This window comes from Notechis scutatus, chromosome 5 (assembly GCF_049901735.1).
Source record: "Notechis scutatus isolate UNSWTSFEM ecotype Mainland chromosome 5, rNotScu1.2, whole genome shotgun sequence".
In the NCBI taxonomy this organism is placed as follows: domain Eukaryota; kingdom Metazoa; phylum Chordata; class Lepidosauria; order Squamata; family Elapidae; genus Notechis; species Notechis scutatus.
Genome location: NC_142013.1, coordinates 85147636 through 85171492, shown reverse-complemented (window position 1 = coordinate 85171492; position 23857 = coordinate 85147636). Strand labels below are relative to the sequence as shown.

The 23857-nt window shown below is 39.2% G+C and overlaps 1 protein-coding gene across 2 annotated transcripts in view; it reads right to left on the bottom strand.

Moving 5' to 3' along the window:
• Positions 1-13275, bottom strand: part of GCC2 (GRIP and coiled-coil domain containing 2) — a 31899-nt gene extending 18624 nt beyond the window's left edge. Inside the window, exons 1-8 of one of the 2 annotated variants that reach the window (XM_026666753.2) lie at positions 13181-13275; positions 10602-10661; positions 8602-8686; positions 8251-8318; positions 6495-6599; positions 2969-5449; positions 1558-1618; positions 824-924 (exon numbers count right to left, since the gene is read on the bottom strand). In XM_026666753.2, coding sequence (XP_026522538.2) covers positions 824-924; positions 1558-1618; positions 2969-5449; positions 6495-6599; positions 8251-8318; positions 8602-8686; positions 10602-10661; positions 13181-13186 — 2967 coding nt within the window. In that variant the 5' untranslated portion in view covers positions 13187-13275. The remainder of the gene's footprint in view (positions 1-823; positions 925-1557; positions 1619-2968; positions 5450-6494; positions 6600-8250; positions 8319-8601; positions 8687-10601; positions 10662-13180) is intronic. The other variant, XM_026666754.2, reaches the window with a different exon arrangement.
• Positions 13276-23857: the final 10582 nt, after the last annotated feature.

The following is a 23857-nucleotide window of genomic DNA, read 5'->3' as shown; positions in this document are numbered from 1 at the left end:
TGTGTGTGTAGGTATGTGCATGTATGTGTTTCCAGTCATCTCAACAAATCACTTTGGGCAACTCACAATTCAGAAAATAGATTACAATTAAAATCGTTAATCTTACTTGAACATATTGTAATTATATTACCAATGTATTCAGGGGTAGGCTGCTACTGGTTCGAGCGAACCCTTAATTCCGGCGATCAGCTGGTCCCGCCCACCCGCCCCTGCCCTAGTCTGTCCTATATTTCCGTGTTTTGCAGCCCAGCTGATTCGCACGGTCCAGCAGATTGCCGCGCCTCAGCTGATATACTCACTGGGGCTGCAATAATATGTTTTAGAGCTGAAAATGGGTGATTTTCAAACGCTTCGCACTCACGTGAAGCACACACTCACCAAACCGGTTGTTACACCGGTTGAATCCCACCACTGAATGTATTTACAATGTAAATGTAATCTGTAGTGTAATGTAATTACCAGTGATGGTATGCTACCGGTTCGGACCGGTTCTACTGAACAGGGAGGGGGAAAAAAGCCAACAATCAGCTGAGAGGAAGAAAAAAGAGGAAAAAGAAGAGAAAAGTACAGGATTGGCCCTCCCACCCGCCCCTGCACTTTTCTCTTCGTTATCCTCTCAGCAGATTGGCGCTGCAGGTCTCAGCTGACGTGGGGAAAGCTGCACGCTGGCGTTAGGCAAAGCACCCCACCAAAGCCACGCCCACCAAGCCACACCCACACACCGGTTTAACCGATGGTAAAACAATTTGAATTCCACCACTGGTAATTACATTACCAATACTTCAACTGAATGATAGCACTGAGGTTTCCTTGAACAACTTACCTCTTTCCTGCTAGAATCCAGTTCTTTCCTCAATTTCACAGCAACGGCTTTAATTTTATTTATTTTTTCTTCCTTTTCTTTCAGCTGTTGTTCCAAATTTACTAAAGCAAACCAAATTAATCTTCCTATAGTTAATAACTATATTAAAAAAGATTCATGTCATTATTTGTATTGCCACTTAAATTTATTTGTTGTATAAATTGCTGTATTTAGTAACAATTTCAATGGACTTTCATTTGAAATGGTCTAGGGTTCCACAAATACTTAGCAGTACCAAATTCAACAACAAATACATATATATTAAATGTGTGCTAAATTTTTCCAGGGTCATCAAATTGAAATAAATTTAACTGATCACTTGCTACATTACTTCAATCTCTCTTAAACGCCAAACTTCAAAGATATTTTAAAAATGTTTTTAGAAAAATGTAATGTTCAATATCTGTCTGAAAGCCTATGATTTCAATAATCTTTTGTCATGCAAGCTTCGTCAATTAAGCATATTTGCTCTCAAGAGCATTATACTAAAACTCTAACTGGAAGCCTGTAATTTAAGGCAGATGCAAAGTTTCTTGCTTAGCAGGGACTGGTAGGGTATTATTCCATATAACAAACTCTAGAAAAGCATTTGATGATTTCTATACAAACTCTTCTGTACAGTCAAAAATAAAACCCTCCCCATAAAAAAACCAAAAAGATTTAAAAAGAAAGCAAACAAAATGTATACTAATTACCTATTTTCTCTGTGTTTTGTAATTGCTGATCACGATCAGCAGAAGACTTCTCCACAGACTCCTGCATCGTAAACAAAAATAAATAAGATGGGCAGTTCAGCAGATGATTACTGTTGCTTGGTGAGGGAAAGGAAACAAATTCTAGAACATCCCATCATAATCTTAACATAAAATGGTCAGGCTGGTCAATTTTTTGTTTCTATACAATTAAAAAACAAACAAACACCAGCAGGATGATTTATGTAGTCCTCAGCTTACAGCAGTTTGTTTAGTGACTGTTGAAAGGCACTGAAAAAAGTGTCGTGACCGTTTTTCATGCTTACCACCAATGCAGCATCTCCATGGATACACAAAATTCAGAATCTTGGTTGCAGTATCCCAAGGTCATGCAATCACTTTTTGCGACCTTCTGACAAGCAAAGTCAATGGGGAAAGCTAGTTTCACTTAACAACTGTTACTAATTTAACAGCTGCAGTGATTCATTTAACAACCGTGTCAAGAAAGGTTGTAAAATCAGATAAAACTCACTTAATGAATGTTTCATTTAGCAACAGATATTTGGGGCTTAATTGCGGTCATAAGTTGAAGACTACCTAAACTTGGCATGAAAGACTTCTACATAAATGGTAGACATTACCATTTAGGCATTATTAAATTACAAAAAGCATTATGAAACGTTTGCAGGTAATTCTAATTTAGCAACTGTCTTGATTTAATAATGTACATGTGTTAGAAAATTAACTTTGCAACGAACTCTGTTGGTCTGCAAAGGAAAAGAAAGCTGAAGTAAGATCATAAGGAGGGTTGCAGTTTCATTTAATGACCATTTTGCTTAGTGACCATGTTGCCAGCCTCACTTGTAGTCACTAAACAAGTACAAACTGTATTTTGGATCAGCCAATGACAAAGAAACCTTTAAATTTATTAACTGGTAGTCGTGAAAATCAAACTTGAAATCCATCTCTGAAAACTAAGGAGAAAAAGGCATATTTTGAATTGATGTAAGACAAAGGTTAATCTTTCATCATTCAAAATCCCGTTAATTTTATTAAAAAACAAACCTTCTCTGACTCCTGAAAGAAGACTAAGCTAAATGCTACTCCCTAATCCAATTTTGACTAAAAAATAATTTTGTATTTGATAATGTAAACACATTTTGCCACAATTAGGCAAAATGTACAATATGCATACATACCCATTTTGGAATTAAAACTACCTTAATGTTCACTAAGATGAAAAGAAATCACTGACAGTTCAAACAAAGATACATATTTCCACTTATTCCCTTATACATGTGAGCAATAGAGAAATTTGCTCGCATATACTTCCCCAAAGTTTTCCAACTTGTCTTGGGGTCTAAAGATTTTAATAATAAAAGTCTAAAGATTTCAGTAATAAAAGCCTACTAACCTTTAGCAAAGAAAGTTCAGCTTGCACATTTCTCAGTTCAGTCTCCTTTTGCTCCAAAATTAAGGTTATATTTTTCTGTTCTTTTTCTGATTTTTCTTCCTGCTCTTTCATTTTGTTTTCTTGATTTGCATGTTGTTCAGAAATATTTTCAATATGAACTAGAAGATCTTGGTTCTCCTTCCTGATTTTCTCACTGGTATGTTTCAACTCTTGAATGTCAAGCTGTAGTACTTCTTTTTCTGAGAAAGCTCCTTCTAATTCCTCCTTTAAGAGATATTTTTCTTTTTCATAATCATCCAATAGAGATCTGAACTCTGTGCAACGAGCTCCAGATTCTTCCTGGACTCTCTGCAATTCCTGCCGCAGATTAACATTTTCATCTTTTTGAGAGATCAGAATTTGTTCCTCTTGCTTCATTTTTGCCAAAAATTCATTTGCAGCCTGCAATGTGCCAACAATATCTTCTTCTTTGTTTTCATCTGGGTATTTGGAGCCCATCTTTTCATGGAGACTTTGCAGCTCACTAACCACAAGAGATTTAAAGGCCTTTTCTTCCTCAAGTAGTTTAAGCAAATGGCTTTTTTCATCACAGGCCATATGTAGTTTCACTTCTAAGCTCTCTGCTTTATCTTTGGATAGATCCCAGTCTTCTCTTTCAGATGACAAATGGTCTAGCTCCTGCCTTGCTTGATCTTGTTCTTCCTTTAATTTGTTGTTCTCACTTTTAAGAGTCTCTATTTCAGCTAACAGCCCTGTTCTATCCTGTTCAAAGGCTTCCATTTGTTGTTCAAATTTGATCAGTTTCTCCCGGTTTGTTTCTTTTTCTGCAGAAACACCTTCCAGTCTCTCTCCCAACTCTTCTGCCTGTTGCTTTAATTGATGGTTACATATGTTAAGAGCTTCAACTTCTTGCTGAAGTTCCATTACTGTCTCTTGTTGTGTTTTGCATTTTTCCTGCAAGTTTTCTATTTTCTCAGCTGAATCCTTCATTTTGTCACGGAAACTATTATTCTGTGAGGAAAGTTCATTTTCTTTCTCTTTCATTTGTTTTAGGTCAGACTCCTTTTGATGAAGACAACAAAGTAGTTTCTCATTCTCTTCTTGAAGTGTTTCTATTTTAAGCCTGAGCTCTTCTATCTCCTCTTTTTGTGAGGAGAACTGTTCTACCTGTTGACGGAGAGAACTGACCTCTTCTCTGAGGACATCCCTTTCATTGAAAGCAGCTCGGAGCTTTTTCTGTAATTCATCAACATCAGAAGCTTGCTGCTGCTTCATACATTCAAATTCTCGGCTTATCTTCCCAGCTGATTCCCCCAATTCAGTCTGCAAAGTTTCCAGTGTTTCCCGCAAGTTCTCATAGCTAGCAATGGCTTCTTCTTTCTCCTCTATATGCCTCTGACATTGTTCTTCGAGATCCTGTATTTTAATAATAAGTGACTGGTTTTTCTTCTCTGCACTCGATGTTATAGCTTGATTCAGTTCATACATTTCTTTTTGGTGTGTTTCTACTAAACCCTCCATTTTGAGGCTGTTCTCTTTTATGTTTTTTTTGTATAGTTCTTTTGCCGACTGGAGTTCTGATTTCAGTTTTTCTATTACACAACAATGTTCTTCTTTGGCAAGTTGCAGTTCATTAATTTTGAATTCCAAATCTTCCTTTTCATGAAAATACTCATCTTTTATATGCTGGACTTCCAATTCTAGTTTCATTTTAACATTGTTCATATAAGTTAATTCATCTCTTAATATACTATGCTGAGATTCCAGTTCTTTAAAAGCTTTCTCTATATGCCCAGCCTTTTCTACTACTTCTGGTTCTGCTTCAGCATTTCTTGACTCATTTTGATTTTCATCATCTTTAGTCAAAGTCTGCCTCATGCATTCCAATTCCTGCTCATATTTTTCCTTACAAGCCTGCAATTCAACCTGCATCTCTTTCTCTTTTACCTTGTATTGCTCTATAAAGTCCAGCTTTAGCTTATCTACTTTAATTTGTTCCTCTTCACATAATTTAGCAGAGGCTTCAAGTTGTTGTAATAGCTCTGATAGCTCATCTTGGTGAGAGGTCTTCAGTTTGTCTAGCTCTTCACCTAACTTATCAATTCTGTTTTGATACTGCCTAGAATTACTGTCAATAATATGTTTTAGTTTGGTAATTTCCTCTTCTTTAGATGCATTGGAAAATTCTATCTGTTTCTTTAGATTCAAGATCTGCTCTTCATAAGTGATCTTTGTCTGCTGGACTTCTTCCTGTAGTCTTCTAATTTCGTCATGCTCATTAGTATGGAAGTTAAGCTGTTCTGTGAGCTGTTCTTGTTTTTTCAGTTCTGTATGCAGCTCCTTTTGCAATGTGGCTATAGTTTCATTATATTTGGATTGTGCAATTAATCCTTCATTTTTAAGGCTTTCAATTTCTTTCTGGTGAGAGGTATTCAATTGGGCAAACTTCTTCTGCCATATTTCTTCCTGAGCAAGAGCATCCTAATTTAAAAAAAGTAAATCAAATATGTGATGAAGCATCATAAAAGCATCTGGTCTATTTTACAGAACTAACAATCAAAGGATTAGTAATTATACAAGAAATATACATGTGCAATCTGCAGAGGTACTATTATTGATGTCTACCTTTATCTCAACTTAGAGCAGAGATTTCTCTGATAAGGGAAAACGTACATTTCATCTAATGAGACAGGATTTCCAAGTACAACAGAACATACTATATAGTCCATAAATAATATAAACTTAATTCACTTAGTTCCTTTCCAATTTATTCCATTTGTAGAACTGAACGTGAAATCTATGTAGCAATAAGCTTTATGGCTGATAGACATATGTGTAACAGAACTGAGTATTAGATTAGATCCTAAATTATTTTTGAAAGTATTTCATAGATTTTTTTTCCAAAATGAAGACAAAATGTTTAATAAAGTAGAAGAATAATGCAAATTTAGAATACAAATTTAGAACTTCTATATTTTTTTCATAGTATCTGAATGCTCCATCTGTAGAGTATAACATTTTCACTCAACATATATCTGTGCATTAGTATTTAATTTTGCTTTTCTCTGTCATTAAAATATTTTTTCTCACACTAAGATTTGCAAATCTTACAATGGCACACTGTTGACCCACATTTCAGGACTGGAATACCCATCTGAAATAATGTAGTTTCTATAGCAGTAGTTTCCCAACCTTGACAACCTTAAGATGTGGACTTCGACTCCCAAAATTCTCTTGCCATCAGGAGAACGGCTGGCTGGGGAATTCTAGAAGTTGAAGTCCACACAACCTAAGTTGTCCAGATTGAGAACACTGTCCTGTACACAGATTGTAATGAATATTACACTCTTGTGGGGTTTATTCCTAGCATCTGCACTTGCCTGTTTGCAAGACAGAGTTGGTCAGTGCATATTAACCAGAATTAGGAGCCAAAAAGCTTAAATGAAAGGGTTTTCTGTGACTCAAATCTATTTAATAAATTATATTTAATGTCAACAGTTTCCTATCAAATCTTCTTATGGAATACCTCTACTTCTTGCTGCTTTTTCACCTTGTCTTTTTTCAGAGCTACACACTGCTGCTGGGCTTCTGCTTTTTCCAAAAGAACCACATTCAGTTTCTCTGTAAGTGCCTAGTTTTGAGAAGAGAGAAAAAAGTTATAATTATCTTTCAAAAGCTGAGATACATTTAACTTTATTTATTAAAACACACACACAGCATATTCTCTAAATTCTCTTTTTTTCTTTGCCAGAGACAATACTAGAACCATTCTCATCTCCTGGAGTTATTGCTTGTTTTGACATAACGCCTAGAAGTTTGAAGAGATAGAAAGTTAAGTTATTCATCATGTGTTCTCTTATGTGAAAGTTATTCAGAAATATTTGTTTCCATGTTAATTATATAAATGATCATCCTCTTTTAACGATGATCATCTTTTAATCCCTTTCGGGGTGGAGTGTATCAATGATATTTCAGTAAAATTTATCCGTAGATATTCTTCATAAATAAATGATATCTTAACAAGGGAAGGAAAATTCTGTCATTACCATTAAAGTGAAAAATTAAAAAAAACACATCAATATACATCCTACAGTCAATTTTGGTTATAGAAGGCATTCATTATTAATCCCAAAATATAGAATAAACTTTGTTCATCAATAAACATCAGGCCTACTCTATCACATTAACTTAGGAGAGAAGAGGCAAAAGAAAGGGATGATAAAAGTACTTATATTTTTATGGGTTCCGTGGTTAGGAGGTTTCACTTGTATTTTTCATTTAGTGCAATTTTTAATCCTACCTGAGGCTTAAATTGCAGTCCATATGAACCAAGCAAATCGTATTTAATTAAACCATGTTTTAGTAAATCTTTTTCATTTTAGAGTTTGAATGGTTAAAAGAAAATGGAAAACAATCTCTATAGCTACAATGAGGAGGGGAGAGGAAGTTGAGTATGAGCCTACGTTTCTGCATGTAATATTAAATTATAATATAGTATTTCACCCAAATATGGGACGCGGTGGCTCAGTGGCTAAAACACTCAGTGTCCTAGCCACTGAGCTTGTCGATCAGAAGGTCAGCAGTTCAGTGGTTCGAATTCCTAGCGCTGCATAACAGAGTGAGCTCCCGTTATGTATCCCAGCTTCTGCCAACCTAGCAGTTCAAAAGCACGTAAAAAATGCAAGTAGAAAAATAAGGACCACTTTGTGGGAAGGTAACAGCGCTTCGCGCGCCTTCGGCATTTAGTCATGCTGACCACACGACACGGAGACGTCTTCAGACAGCGCTGGCTCTTTGGCTTAGAAATGAAGATAAGCACCGCCCCTAGAGCCGGAAACAACTAGCACGCATGTGCGGGGGGAGCCTTTACCTTATTTCACCCACAAGTTGCCATTACAACTTAGAGTAATATAACTTCTTACTAGCTGTATGGTGAGTTGAGTAATTAAAGCTAACACTTCCTTTCACTATTTCAACTTTACTTTTTTTAAAAATAATACATTTTTATACCAGACATGAGGCTATCATAAACAGTATTCAATTCTAAGATAGAGCACAGAACAATCTAAAAAGCAATCCATATTAAATGTAATTTAATTTAAAAGTTATTCACAATCAATCAGCAGTCTGTATTTTATCTCTAGATAAATGATGCAAAAGACATAAAGAGCAATGTGAGCTATATAATTCCAGCCACTATCATTCCCACTGGACCAAGCAATGAATTTCTTGGGAATTAAACATTATTGCACCATATGTTATGCATTATTATGGATTCATACCTGAATAATATCATCAGTTCCTCCAGCCACAGATGTTGTTTTTAGTTTCTCAATTTCCTTTTCTAATTCTAGGGAAAATTATTATTTATGAATCAGTATCTTGTTATATTTGTATTTTATTTTTACACAATACCAACATATAATCTATATAACCTGTAGAGTTCAGTATTATTAACAGGAACATGTCTAAGTTAGACTGATATTTATAGTTCTTCCAGTAAGCTTCACATCACGGATACTAATGCAAATTCTGGGGAGAGGGGGGACAGAGAGGAAGGATTGGCTAAATTTCTCCAGAGTATCCTGCTATACAGCTTTTAAATGAATCTAAGTAAGTTTCCGTAAAAATACCTGTAGATCTGGATTTCACTTTCTGTAAAAGCATCATTTGCTTCTTTGCAAATTTGATAAGATCTTCTCTTGTTAATGTGTCCAGCTGTAAAATTCATAAATGCAAATTAAAATGGATACATATTCAAATTTAATCATACAGATAATCATACAGAACATGATATTTGGTTCTGTTCTTCAACCAATATATTACTGCAGATGGCTGTTCACTTCAGGTCTCAGAAAACATTGTAATGTATAATGTAATCTTTTTGGTTTAATATCACTATAAAATACATTTAGTTCCAACAGACATGCAAAATGATATCAACCTTTCAGAACAATAATACTTAAAACACTTACATCTTCCAAAATTATAATAGACCTGCATATTCCTCCACGATATGTTTCAAAATATTACTTTGGCCAATTAAATAAAACAAGAGAGCTTGAAGAGCTCCATAAATACTGCTCTATGGGTCCAGTAGAATAAAACCTTCAGCTTCCATGTCATTACTAAATTACAACAGACAATATTGAGGGATTTCTGATCCAGAAAAGAAACCCTTTGAGGGTTTTGGTCTTACAGACTGAAGATTACCTGAATAATTGGACAACACTCATTTCCAATTGAAATTTCTGCAGTTTATCAAGTTGGTCAAGATTAAGATTTAAGCTTAAAATTTATTTAAGGACTTAAATGAAACTATCTTCAGACATTTATAATTCTTTGATTTGCTAACCCAATTACACATAGAAGAAAGTTTAAAAAGAAATCTGAACATTGAAAGCTGTGTTTTATTTTAATTAGATTACTGCATGAAAGACCAATTAAAAAACAGAATTTCAATTACTTTTCCTGGTATGATTGGAAGATGTTTCTGGTAAAAACTATATGCATCGTGACTTGCCAAAAAAAAAAACCCTTAATGGCAATGACTCTGTATTTACTTTTAAAACAAAATTAATATTTACATTTGAAAATGAACCAATTTATTAAATTAGACCTCTTGGAGTACTGTATCTCATTCTGGGCACCACTGCTAAAAAACCAGTGACAAATCAGAAGAGATTCAGGGGATTACTAACAAGATAGTGGGGGTTTGTGTTAATATAATAAAATAAAGCCATATAATACTGTTCAAAGCATCTGGGTATGTTTAGCTTACAGGATGAACAACTAATAGATCAGGGTCCCCAACCGCCGGTCCGCGGACCGGTACCGGGGCGGAACAAGCCTTACCGGGCGCTGGTTGCTGGGCGCCGCCATCTTTTTGGTAAAAAGCGCTTCTGGTGAGCTTTTCCGGGTGAAAGCTCACCGGAAGCGCTGTTTCATCATAAAAGATGGCGGCGCCAGCGCTCGGTGAGCTTTTCCGGTAGAAAGCCATTTCTACCCGAAAAGCTCACCAGAAGTGGCAGCCGCCATCTTTTTATGACGAACAGCGCTTCGGTGACGTCACCGGAAGCGCCTTTTCGTCATAAAAGATGGCGGCGCCCAGTTGACGCCGGTACCGGCCGCGGCGCCCAGCTGATGTCGGAACCGGGCCGCGGCCGAAAAGGTTGGGGATCCCTGTAATAGATGATAGCAGTCTTTAAAAAAATCGGAAGGCTTGTCATATAGAAAAGAGAGAAAATGTATTATTGCCACAGAGGTCAGGTCCAACTAGTTAAAACTACAAGGGAACAGGTTCTGATTAAACATCAGGACAAATTTCCAGACTATGATATGCTATTAGCCAGTGAAATAGGCTCTGATATGAAATGATAACTTCTCCTTCATTAGAGGGTCTTAAGGAAAGGCTGGATAGTCATCCATTGAATCCAGAGTGGGGTGGTGTAGCAATCTAGATCAGTGTTCCTCATTCTCAGCAACTTTGAATTGACTTTAACTATCAGACCACTCCAGCCAGCAGGTTGAAATCCAAAATTGTTGAAGTTGAGAAACATTCATCTAGATGACCCTGATAGTGATTTCCAAGTCTATGATTATAAAAGTGTCAGAAATGTTTGTAGAAATATACCTTTGACTTCCCTGATGTAGCTGTAGTAGAAGCTGCCATTTCTTGTTCATTATCTTGCAGCTAAGCAGAAATAAAGTTTTATATTGAACAAAGGATAAAATATCAGTTTATTATTTTAACTATCATATATGTATACTTATTCAAAAAAGCAGTTTACAAAAAAACCACCATTTAAATAATTCCATTATTAAACCAGTTAAAAGAATAATTAACATTTTAAAATTACAGAAAGGAATCTTAGCAATTCTGCATTATATTTACCCCATAATATTCAGTGGTACTTGTAATACTTTGTAATACTTTGGATTTGACTATGAAGAGGTGAATACAGGATCTATTGTTATTTATTAAATTAGATGTGTCTTTTTCTTGCTGTTGCAAGATTTCTGCTTTAATGACAGAAGGGAATGGTATTGCGGGCCAGTGATTGGGCCATGAGGCTAAAAACCATGAGGCTAGAATTCTACTTCTATCTTATGCAGAAGGCCATTGGATTACTTTAATCTAGTCATTCTCTCTCAATGGCAAAACCACTTTCAAAAATATTGCCAAGAAAATTGTAGGGATTCCATGAGGTCATCAGGAATTAAGGCTAAATTGGAAGTACAAAATTCTTTTTGTGGGAGAGCATTAGACCTATTTGCAGGCTTTCACGCAGCCTTGTAATCTCAGGAAAAAAACCAGACATTTAAATGATACACAAGCATGTGCTGCATTTATGCCCTAACATATTGCAAAGCACCTTTTCCACATCTTATCAAAAGCACTTCAAAGTCCTACTGTGCATAGTTTACTTTTGGAAGAAAAAATTACAAATTTTATATGCTAAAGTTCAGTTAGGAAACCAATCGCCTCCTATGGATTTGGTAAAAAGAAAACTGTATTTGGATGTTGTGAGAAACAAAAGTGTATTACAATACAAAATATTATACCTAGGCTCATATGCTTCTCTTTTCTTCTTTCTCTGGGATAGCTATGAGGAGAAAATATCTTTTTTTCTGTTGTTTTAAATTACTGCAAGCCAATTTCATAATCCACAATTTGAATGGGCCATAGTTAACATTAACCAGAGTTGTCACATTTAGATGATATGGCAAGTTAATAAGAAAAAAATTGGGCAAGGGGATTTTAAACTCTTTTTGCAACTATGACAAATTGTAATGGGATACACTAAATTCATTCCTGTCATGATATACTAGTGTCCACACAACTGGGTGATATTTGAACACCATGGCATCTCATTGTAAAAGCTCTAAATGACTTTATATTAATATTAAAATGCTGAAAAATAAAAGTGAATCTTAAAAACTCCTACAGAATAAAAACATCAGTCTGTCAGCACCACCTTCTGGTAGAAAACCTGTAGCTCACAACAAGAATGCTTACTAATAAACCAACATACAGTATTTCTGGAATTTATTGCTTGTATTTATTGCTTGAATTTATTGCTAGGTATGGCAAAGAAAGTTTAGCTCAACTTTCTCCCTATAACATTTAGAATTCTTTTTGCTTGTATTTTTGTCAAATGATGAATACCTGTACAAAGATCACTTAATCCAGAAAAATAAGGAGTTATCAGAACCAAATTTGAGGAAATCTGATTTTTAAAAATTGGTCTTGTTTCAGTGCAAAATACACTGACACACAAAAGCTTAGAACATAAACTTATTGCAAAGGCAAACTGTTGGAAGTACAGAGGAAATTATATTCAGTATTCAGAGCACATTATAATGTCTCAAACTTTGGCGGTGTGTGTGTGTCTCAATTAGCCTTTTAATAAGCCATCACACTGCTTTATTTAGTGGAGCAATAGAGGGACTACTGGCTTTCCTTTCCACAAATCTATTACTTAAAGAAGAAAAGTGGACGGTAATTGCAAGGTGCTGTTTGAGTTATACTACCTGGAGTTCATTATTTGTAACAAAAATCAGAGCGGGCTTATAGTACATTTCACTAAACTAGTTTACTGAACAGACCACTACGAGTTCCCCCAACACACGAAGCCAAAATCAAGCAACAGACCGTGCCCACATGTCAATAACTTGTTGTTTTTTTACTGTATGTCTGAAGGAAGTGAGAAAACCCAACACTTAGCAACTTAAGTAAAGTTTTGGTTCCAGCCAAAACAGTCCTTTGTTGTTTCTTCTTAAGCCCTGCGCCCTCCTTGCTCTCAATCGCAACCAGGAAAGCTTCACTTGTTGGGACTGTCAGGTAAAGCCAAAGGTAGCAAGACCAAAGACAATTCAGCACTACCCACAATGCAAACACACACACATACACATACACACCCCATGGGCTATGGCGAGGAGGACTTTGCGAAAAGCGGACAGAGCCCAAGGGTGCTGGTCGGTCCAGAATAGGAGACTATCGAGCCACTCCGAGCACCACCCAGCGGGATCTCACCGCCCCCTCGCCCAGAAAAACCCCCCCAATAACGGCGGGGACGGGGGCCCTTTTACAGCCGGAAGGAAAGAGAACCGGAAAAGCTAAGCCTCGTGACTCGCAGGCGAGCGAAACGGAGCAGGCTCTTTTCCCCAGGCGGCGCCCCACGCCCTCCTTCCGTCCCCCCGGCCGGTTACCTCCATGGCAGCGCCGATTCCGGTTGAGGTGGGAAAGCGGAGGTCGCCTCCACGCCAGCCCTTCAGCCGCTTCCGCCTTCGTCACCGCTCGGTCCGCGCGCCCTCCGCTGACGTCAACGTAACCGCCGCGAGCGCTGCCCAACCGAGCTGAGCTCGACGAGGGGCCGGAATAATCTGTGTGGCCACCAGGTGGCAGCAGCGAGTGTTCTGCGATCGCTTCTGTGGCCCCCCTAGCGGTCGCCTCTCTAATTCTTGCCGCCCGGTTCTACCGTTATAATTTGAAGCGCTTGCCAAGTTTCGAATTTTCGGGCCTCCGAATTGCCATGGCAACGGGCAGGCTTCCTTACGTGTTTCTAGTCTCTCTGTGTACAGCAGGCGTTGGCCTTGGCCTGCCTTCTCTGGCATCTCCATAGTTAGAGATGGTTCTGCTGTTGTGGAGTATATCCCCGCGACCACCAACATGACATCACTGCATAAAATAAATGTTTTTATACTGTATTTCCCTTTAAAGACTTTGCAGTCCTGTGCTTCAATTTATAATTTTATATTCAATTTATTTCCTTGGAAGCAGCAGGGGGCAGCACTTAGCCCACTTTGACAGAGGGTGAAAAGCTAAGTAGGCTTGACCCTAGTAGGTAATTGGATGGAAGAATAGCAGAGCTCTCAGTGCCGTTGATTAGATTGGAAAGATTTAAAAAAAAAACATTTTGGAAGGAAGCCAACAAAAGCAGGATGTCAGGAAAATTGCATTCTGTGTAGATGGCATCTTTAGGTTGCAGAGTTACCCTGCAGACTTAATATATGTTTAGCCTTTGAGGCTTGAAAGTAAACAAGTTGCAAACTTGAATAGTGTGGGTCAAGTACTGTGCTCCCAGCTGAGTGTGCAAGTTGTCACTACAATGAAACCAAATGAAATGTATGTTGGTATACAAATATACAAGTAATTGGCTTTGTTTTTATCCTCATGCTCTGCCAAACTGAAATGCAATGGGGAAAATAACTGAGGTCAGGCAAAGCCAATTGAATTATCAAGTGGGCTAATTTTCTCCCATGTAAGATTTTTGAAAAAGAAAAGGAGAGGTAATCTATTTGCTATTAAATTCCCTTTCTAAGCGTACCTACTCTTTAAGTAATTTGTATTGATTTTAGATAATGATTGCTTTCTGGAAAGCATACTTCAAATGGGAAACTTGTTCCTTTCCAGTGTGGGAAGAAATACCCATCTGGTTCAGTTCCAAGCCAGGAGAAAGGCATTAGAGACAAAATGGAGGCTGGAAGCTGATTGGAAAGATGGTCCATTTATTGATGAATAGAACCACATGTTTATAGTTCTGGTGCAGCTGACCACATAGAGTTGAGAGGGAGGGTTATATCTTCTCTTGGGCTTTGCACTGGAGCTTCCTGTTCCTGGGCAAGAACATGTATTCTATTGGCTGTTGTCAGACTCCCATGGGACCATGTCAGAGGTGGTATTCTGCAGGTTCTGACCAGTTCTGGAGAACTGGTAGGGGAGATTTTGAGTAGTTCGGAGAACCGGCAAGTACCACCTCTGACTGGCCCCAACCCCATCTATTCTCTGCCTCCCAAATCCTAGCTGATCGGCTTGGTCTTCTTTTGTTGCCCTACACAGAAGAATGGAGCTGGCAAGTAGGTTAGTGGGGTGGGGAGGAATGGAGATTTTATAGTATCCTTCCCCTGGAGTTGGGTGAGAATGGAATTTTGCAGTATCTTTCCCCTGCCATGCCCACCAAGCCACGCCACACCCACCAAGCAACGCCATGCCCACCAAGCCATGCCCACAGAACCGGTGGTTAAAAAAATATTGAATCCCACCACTGGGTCGTGTAGGGGTCATTAGCTGGCTGAGGTCCCAGGTTTGGTTGAAGTTTGTTAGGACTGGTGCAACTGAGATGATGCAATGAAGGAACTTATGTTCTGAAAAGGTGTTGGGCAATTCCTATTATAGCTCAATGGCTTTGTCCTAGTTTGGATGCGCCCTTGAGTGAGGGCTGTTTGCTTATGAATAGAGCTACCTAGACACTTGGCTTCTTTCAATAAGATCTTTATCTTTCAATTGCTGACATCTGCTGAGAGCTATTAAGAAAGGTGGGGGCTGCTTTCCAAGAGCATGTTTCTTCATTTCTCATCCAGGGAAATATAATATTCTGCCATTTTAATATTTCTCAAAATGTTTCATTTTCTAGGAGAGGGGTGGGTGCTAACTTTCTACATCAGTTAATGATTATCATTTTACTTGCAAAAGTATATAAAATTTATTTTCCTTCAGTAACCACAGGTTACTCGTAATATGGCCAAGTTTTGTCTCCTTATACATATGACATAAAACATCCTTGCTAAAGGATACTGCAACTATCTTCTAATAAACATGGATTTTACAAGGGTCAGGGCAAGAATGTTTTCAATTTGTAATCCTCCCATATATCTGTGCTCCCTTTCATCTTTTTTGTTTAAAAATGAAATAAATATGTCAAAGAAAATAACAACTGTTTGACTGGTAGCTCTAAAAGTAGACTAGAAACACTTATATTGCCTGAGAAAGTTAACAATAGTTTTTAAAAAATTCTTGCCTGATTATCAAGTGTTACATACAAGAATTGCTACTAATGTAAAGCAAATACAAAGTATTTTTTAAAGTATTTTGAAGTTTTATTGGTACTTTTTATGCAGTTCAGCAATATAAACCAGAAGATTAATATACTAGCAACAGCTGCTGCATATCACTTTCTGAACAATTTCATATCTGAAAGGTGGAGTGATTACATATTGGACAGATGTATTTTAAAAAGAGTGATTTAAAGAGAGTGAACAAGGGAAGAAAAAACATGCTTACCCACAGAGATACAAGTTCAAAAAACCTTACCAAGAGCAGAAAGCAATTCAAAGGCTTCATTTAAATGCTTCAAAGTTAGCAAAGTTATACTTTTCTGGGTGAAGTTTAAGAAACTTTTTCATTGCAGGGAATAGTTTTGAAAGATAGGGAACACTAATAACATGAAGGATTGATATCCCAAGATAATGACTATAATACCTAGATAAGTTAAGCTATGCATCCAGTGGTGGGATTCAAGTAATTTGATTATCCCAAAAGGTGCCTTTTCTTTAGAGCTGAAGAAGCTTCTTGGATAAGAAGCAAAATGTCTTCAAAGAAAAACCAGAAAGTCCAGTTGCTCCCAAGCACTTTTGGGAGAAGTTGCCATGGAGTATTGTCAGATCCTCATGGGACAAACCTACATATGCTTGCTTCCAAGTTTCTAACATATGCAATATTTATTATCCACTTTTATTATTTTTATAAATAACTCAAGTATTAATGCTTCTTAATAAGCTATGAATGCAAGTCTAAGTTTTTAGCTGCTTGCCAGAAGAAGCCAAAAGTCACCAATGTGCTCTAACTAATTTGGCATCACACTGAAAGCAATTACAGAAAGATACTTCCTAGGAGTGGCCAAGCTTCCAACCAGCTATGCCAATTTTACTGAAACGCATTAAAGCTTGTGATTACTAAAAGTAAGCCCAATCAAAGAGAATTCTTCAGCTTTATACTAAGCCTGCTACCTGAGAAAAGCAAGTTGAAAAATAATAGTTACCATTAATAATATTTTAAAACAGTTTCTAAACCAGGACAGGGAAAGGAAGATGAGAAGGGTGATTGATATGTGCATTGATGCAAATCGCTTTCTGGGTTTTCTAGGGGTGGCCTAGGCCAGGATGGTAGACATCAATGTAGTTGAACATTCCTTTGATGTTCAGTACCATGACTGCATTGTGTTCGCTAAGCAGGGACTAGACGCCTCTGTCATTTCGCCCCTTGCCCACCCTGCTCTAGGATGTAGACATCAATGTATGAACACCTCTTTGTGTTCAGTACCATGACTGTATTGTGTTCAGCTAAGCAGGGACTAGTAACACAGACTGAGATGAACAGTGCAGAAAGAATATCTGAATGCATTTCATGACAACATCTCATAAGAAAATAGTTACCTGCATATTATTTGTTCAACAATAAAAGATGGAAAGACAATTAACATAATGTGAGAGACCTGTCATGTCTGGACATTTGGACTGACTAGTGTTTTGTCTGGTGTTATTTCTACTTCAAATAAAATAGGTGTGTGTTTCCAGAGAGCCTGAAAGGATATGTATCTGTGTCAAAAAAAAAAAAAGTCAAGTTAGTAATTGCCATGGCACAACTGAAGCTCTGTCCCTTTTTATGAGCATTGTACACATAATGCATGCGAAAAGGTTGTGGTACATTTCTGACTATACCAACCCTACGGAGTTCGCTGCTGGTTGCTTCCCCAACTTATTAATTTACAATTTTTCTCCCAAAAGGATGGAGGAACCAACTGGACAGGAAGACGTGTTTTCAATTTCTTGGTGAAGGCATAGTTTCAGCTTTATCCAGGCCTATGAACAAATCACATTTTATTCAAGAATATCCTTTAGCTTCTTTAATATTGTTTTGTGAAGCTCTGAATCAGACTTCCCAAACCTCATATACATTGCTAATGTGTTGCTACAGGTTGTCCTACAGTTAAATTACACTGATATTTATGCCCTTCCCATGATCTTTGCAGCAACTATAAATATTGCTTTCTATTTCCATCTAACCTTGGAACATCCAAGCTCATTTTATCTATTGGGTCAATTTGTTCAGCATTCCCACCCTCCCATACTTATAGTTTTAATCTATTTATATTTTTATCCTTCTGGATATTATATTTTTAAATCAGTTTGTTCTTTGAACAAAATGTTCCTAGTGAAAACTGGGAGGCACTATGGCCTTAGTTTTGGCAACTAGGAGCCTCAGTGTGACTACCTAAAATGGAGCCAGAATAGAGCTGGTGCTTCCATCCTTGGATTCCTTTTTCCCAAAATATTTTTATGGACAGATCCAGAGATTGGGAGTTGAGGGCATTGCATTAAAGTGGTTCTCTTCTTTCCTTTATAGCTAGTTTCAATCATGCTGGAAAATGTGTGTGTCGCTCTTGAGACTCCTCCCTTGAAGGGTACACAGGATCCAATGGTCTCTCCATTTCTTTCCAACATCTATATCAAGGCTGTCAAACTCCTGGCCCGCAGTCCAAATGTGTCACATGCTGGCCACGCCCATGGCCAGTTTAGCAAAGGGGAAAAAAGTCCTGATACATCACATGTGGTATTCATACATTAACCGCTTCAAGTGTTTTTTAGATTCTGCGGACTTGGCAAACATATTGAATCACAGAAAAAAAGCTTATTTCCTAAGTTTCTGTGGGGCAGCTGACTTCGACACGGTCGTCACTTTATTGGTGCCACAATCAGTTAAAAAGGTTTCCTGGGAAGCCCTCCAGGAAATCCTGAGTAACCATTATGCCCCCAAGCCCTCTTGAATTGCTAGGCAGCATGCTTTTAGGTGACGGGCACAAGCTGAAGGAGAGACCATCAGTATGTATATGGTGGCTCTCCGAACGGCTGCATTACAATGCGGGTTTAAAGAGCTAGATGACATGCTGCTTGATTAACTAGAATGCGGAGTGAGAGACCTCAGACTCCAAAGACATCTGTTAGCAAAAGGTGACCTCACTTTAAAAATGGCCATTGAAGAGGCTCAAGCCACTGAGATGTCCAATCTCTCTGCGGCTGAGATCCAAGGCGCGAAAAGCAATCCAGTGGCCAAACCAAAAGTTACTGTCCATTTTGAAGAGTTTACCCCTGATGAATTTTTAGATTATGGTGAAGACATTAATCGCCTCACCAATCACCAACAAGTTCAACAACAAAGAGGCTGGAACCCAGGGAACAAACCACAACAGCTTCCTATAGTACAGGTCATTTGTTTAAGTTGCGGGGATAATCATTTAAGACCTGTCTACCGGTTTAGAAATGCTATTTGTTTAAACTGCCAGTGAAAGGGCCATATGGCCAGGGTCTGCAAATCTGGAAAGAGAACACCACAATTTCAGCCTCAGCCGCCAAATATGTTCCAAAAACAAAAGGATGAATGTTTTACTGTGACTAGAGCATCTTCCACTGACTCTCTCAACAATTTATCACAACAGCTGCACATTAATAAACTTCATTTAACCATTTGTTAGAAGGTAAAGACTGTCCAATGGAGATTGACACCAGTTCATCTCTGTCCATACTGTCCTGGAGCACCCTGAAGAGACTGATTCCGACCATCTCAAAGAAATGGCTTTAACCTTGCAATTTGTCTCTCAAAGACTGCCAGGGGCAGAACATACCAGTCATAGGAACAGGCAAGTTTGCAATTAAATTTCAAGACTTCAAGGGACGTTTATCCCTTACTATTGTAGAAGGCACCTTACCTAGTTTAATGGGGTTAGACTGGTTTGACGCTTTAGGGCTTAAAGTGACGGGTATACATTGCACTCAAAACCAAGATATTGAGGCATTGTTAGCTGAATTTAAGGACATTTTCAATGACCAGTTAGGTCATTATGTAGGCACATCAATTTCTTTTGCGTTAGACCCAACAGTAACTCCTATCAGACTGAAGCCCCGACATGTCCCTTTTGCATTAAAACCAAAAGTTGATGCAGAAATTGATAAATTGGTCTCCCAAGGGGTCCTGAACCTTATGGACTATGCACTATGGGAAACCCCTATAGTGACCCCTTTTAAACATGTCGGCTCTATCAGATTATGTGCAGACTATAAGAGCACATTAAATAAGGCCTTGCACACTAACGCATACCCTGTGCCTGTAATTCAACATCTTCTCCATTCAATGGAAAAGGGCTCCATATTTGCTAAGCTTGACATGGCCCAAGCATATCAACAGCTGCCTGTCAATGAAACAACTGCTTTGGCCCAAACCATTGTAACACACAGGGGAGCGTTTAAATGTAAACGCTTGCAGTTTGGGGTATCTGTGGCTCCTGGCATATTCCAATGCTTTATGGAGCGATTGCTGCAGGGTATCCCTGGTGTTATACCATACTTTGATGATGTCATCATTTCAGCACAACACAAGCAAGACCTTCTGCAACGCCTTAGACAAGTCCTCACTTGCTTCCAGACCTCAGGACTCAAATTAAAAAGGGACAAATGCAAATTTGGTGTTTCCCAAGTGGACTTCCTGGGCTACTACATTGATTCTCAAGGAATTCACCCTACAGACTCTAAGGTTACAACCATTAAAGAAGCACCTGTTCCTAGCAACAAAAAGGAGCTACAGGCCTTTTTAGGTCTCCTAAATTTCTATGCCTCATTCCTTCCGCACAAAGTTTCTATTGCAGAACCGCTTCACGGGTTATTAGACTCTCAAGCTCAATGGTTGTGGGGAAAACCACAACAGGATTCTTTTCAAGCTATCAAAGCGATGCTTTCTTCTGACAGCGTTTTGATGCAATTTGATAACCAATTGCCTTTGATCCTATGTTGCGATGCATCTCCTTATGGTATAGATTCTGTTTTAGCTCATATATTGCCTAGTGGGGTAGAAGCCCCGACATCTTATTTTTCCAGGACTATGTCAGCACAGAAAGAAATTACTCACAAATCGATAAGGAGGCTTTAGCGGCCGTTGCCTCAGTTAAACGATTCCACAAATTCCTCTGTAGCCGCCACTTCCATTTAATAATGGACCATATCTTCTCCTGGGTATCCTGGCCAGTGATTGACAAAGTCCCCCTATTTTGTCCCCTAGGATGACCCGCTGGGCTTTATTCTTGGCTGCCCTATACCTTGCAATACAGGGCAGGCAAGGACCTTGGACATGCAGACGCATTGAGCCGTTGCCCCTTGCCAGACAAAATTATAGACCCTGCCCCTTCCTCATCTATACTACTAATTGATGATCACCAATTACCTATTACGGCCACAGATGTTGTGAAAGCCTCCTCTAATGATCTTATTCTCTTACAGGTATTAGACTGGGTGAGAAGGGGGTGGCCAGAAGGTGCTGTAGATGCCCCATTTACGCCATTCAGAGCTAAACAGAATGAATTATCCACCCAACAGGGCTGCCTATTGTGGGGAGGTAGAGTAGTAGTTCCCAACCTCCTGAGACCTAAGATTTTAACCAGCTTGCACGAGGGCCATCCGGGAATAGCTCGCATGAAGGCTTTAGCTCGGAGCTATGTTTGATGGCCTGGCATAGATTCTGATATCACCACAAAAGTTAGGGCATGTCATACATGCCAGACGTCTAGAGTGGCACCTCCAGCCGCTACTTCTGGGGAATCGCTGGGCCATTTCAGGGTCGCACCTTCCTTATCATTGTGGACTCATATTCGAAGTGGGTAGAGTTGGTCCTCATGCATTCTAACACCTCAGAGATGATTATCAAGGTATTAGATCACCTTTTTGCAACCCATGGTTTCCCCAACATCCTAGTGTCGGATAACAGTCCACAATTTACCATGGCAAACTTTGAGCTATTCTTGGCATGCTGGGGCATAAGGCATGCCCTTGTCACCTCTTACCACCCGCCGTCTAATGGTCAAGCAGAGAGAGCTGTGAGGGCCACCAAGGAAGTGCTGGGGCAGTTAGAGGGTGAGGACTGGCATTCTAAGTTGGCAAAGTACCTGCTAATGCAACATGTTACCCCCAGCACAGTTACCAATCATTCCTCAGTGGAGTTATTAATGGACAGACTCCACCCCAGTTATGCCCCAAATGTTCCCTTAAATTCCTTTAGTGGCATTAGAGTTTTCCGGGTTGGGGATTTGGTTTATGCCCGGAATTTTGTGGGTAATCCGTTGTGGCTGCTGGGGAAAATAGAGGCTGTTACCATCCTGAAATCATATAAAATAAGTCTATCGGGTGGCTGAGTTTGGCGCCGACATGTAGACCATGTAAGGGGGGCGTTGGGCTGAGTTCAGGGAGGACCCATCTGACAGAGAGCCGGCCAGTGCACAGCAACGTGAACTCGGAGTGGCCGACACGCCAAGGCGCGAAACAACTGACAACAAGCTGCCGTGGGAGGACGACCTATCTTTTGAAGTTCCTCCATCTGAATCCGAGTCAGCCGAGGAGAAGGGTCCAGCGTCATCTGCAGGCCCTGCAAGTGATCATTCTCCAATGGCCGGGCAAGCTGAATTGCGTAGGTCCAGCCGGACTAGATAACTCCCCACCTATCTGAATGACTACGCATGCACCTGACTGGTGGGAAGGGGTGTTACATTCGGCTGAGCTGAGCAGGAACCGAAGTTCATTCGCATTGGCTGAGCCGTCTGACAGCGAGCAATATAAAAGCGAGAGTCAGACCGCATCAGCTGTTGCTTGTTCCTGTCAGCTGACTCACACATATAGCGGCTATTGCGGTTCCAGCAGCTACAGTTAATAGTTAACAGTTAATAGTTAATAGTTAATAAAGGTTGAACTTATCGAGATCGTGGACATCATTTGCGCCTCACAAAACAGACTGAATGCCTGTGGCTGTTTGGAGACAGGCATTTTCCATTTTATTTCTGGATTATTTTTACAGTTCTCCAATCAGGCGTGAAGAGCAACTTAAGGTGGAGGCTTTTTTCTTAGATTCAAAGCGCTTGCTAAAGATCAGCCAACTTTGCACTAGCACACTCTATCTGATGTGCTAGTATGTCCTTTCCAGGATCGCTCATGTCCTTATCTCTCATGGTTTGCCTGTTGCAAATGGCTGTAGCTTGGGATGACCTTGAAGACTAATTGGAAGCCTCAGATGGTCCTGAATGCAGAGGTGTGAGTACCTGTGGGCTTGCCACTGCATGCCTGTGATGACCTGGAGTGTAATACAAGCATAACAAAATCCAAAACGTAAATAAATGTCCTTTAATGCCTCCAACTTGGCCCCACTGTTCAATAATTCTCAGTTGGAGATAAAATATACTCAAAAATAGTCTTCAAAAGAAAGCAATACAGTCCGAACTTAATGAGCAGATAAAGGTGAAATAAAAAAACCAAACAAACTACAATGACGAAATTTCCACAACGGACCAGGATAAGTAATTACCAAATTCAAGGAGATAACAAGCCACAGTCTGTTGGAAGGACGCCAACCAAGATAACTTCAACCCAAAATAAAACACACTTTGCTTCTGGCAATGCTGTGTTGTAACCATCTCTCTTATATACTAGTCTCCCCAGCTGCAACCAATGAGGGGGATCATGGCCGCTTCCTCTCTCGTAAGCCAAGTTGTTTCCTTCTCTGTTCCTCCCTGCGTGTCCTAGGATGCAGAGGGGATGGACCTGGCTCTTCCTCTGACTGTCCAGCCGGCCTCTGCCCTTCCCCAGCCTCCTCCACAATCTCTGGAGCCACACCTCCACTCCCTGTCAGCTGTTCCTCCTCTCCCTCAGAGTCTGACTCTACCAAGGGCATGACAATGCCTTTGTGAGGTGTTCAAAAGCTGCTCTATTTGCCAGTGTGCTTCTGAGTACAGTTCAAGGTGCTGGTTATTACCTATGAACCCCTTCATGGAATAGGATCCAGTTATTTGATTGATTATTTGTCTCACTTCCCCTTGAATGAACAGGATCTTATTTACAGATCTAGGAAGTGTATTTTCTCTGCAGTGGCATCTGCCCTTTGGAATGAAATGCCCCCATCCTGAGAGTTCTGGATGGCCTTGAAAAAAGGCCTTGGGTGGATGAGACTCCCTTGTCTATAATATTTTATGCTTTGATTAATTGTTTAGCTTGTTATCTTGTAATTATCTTGTAATTGTTTCT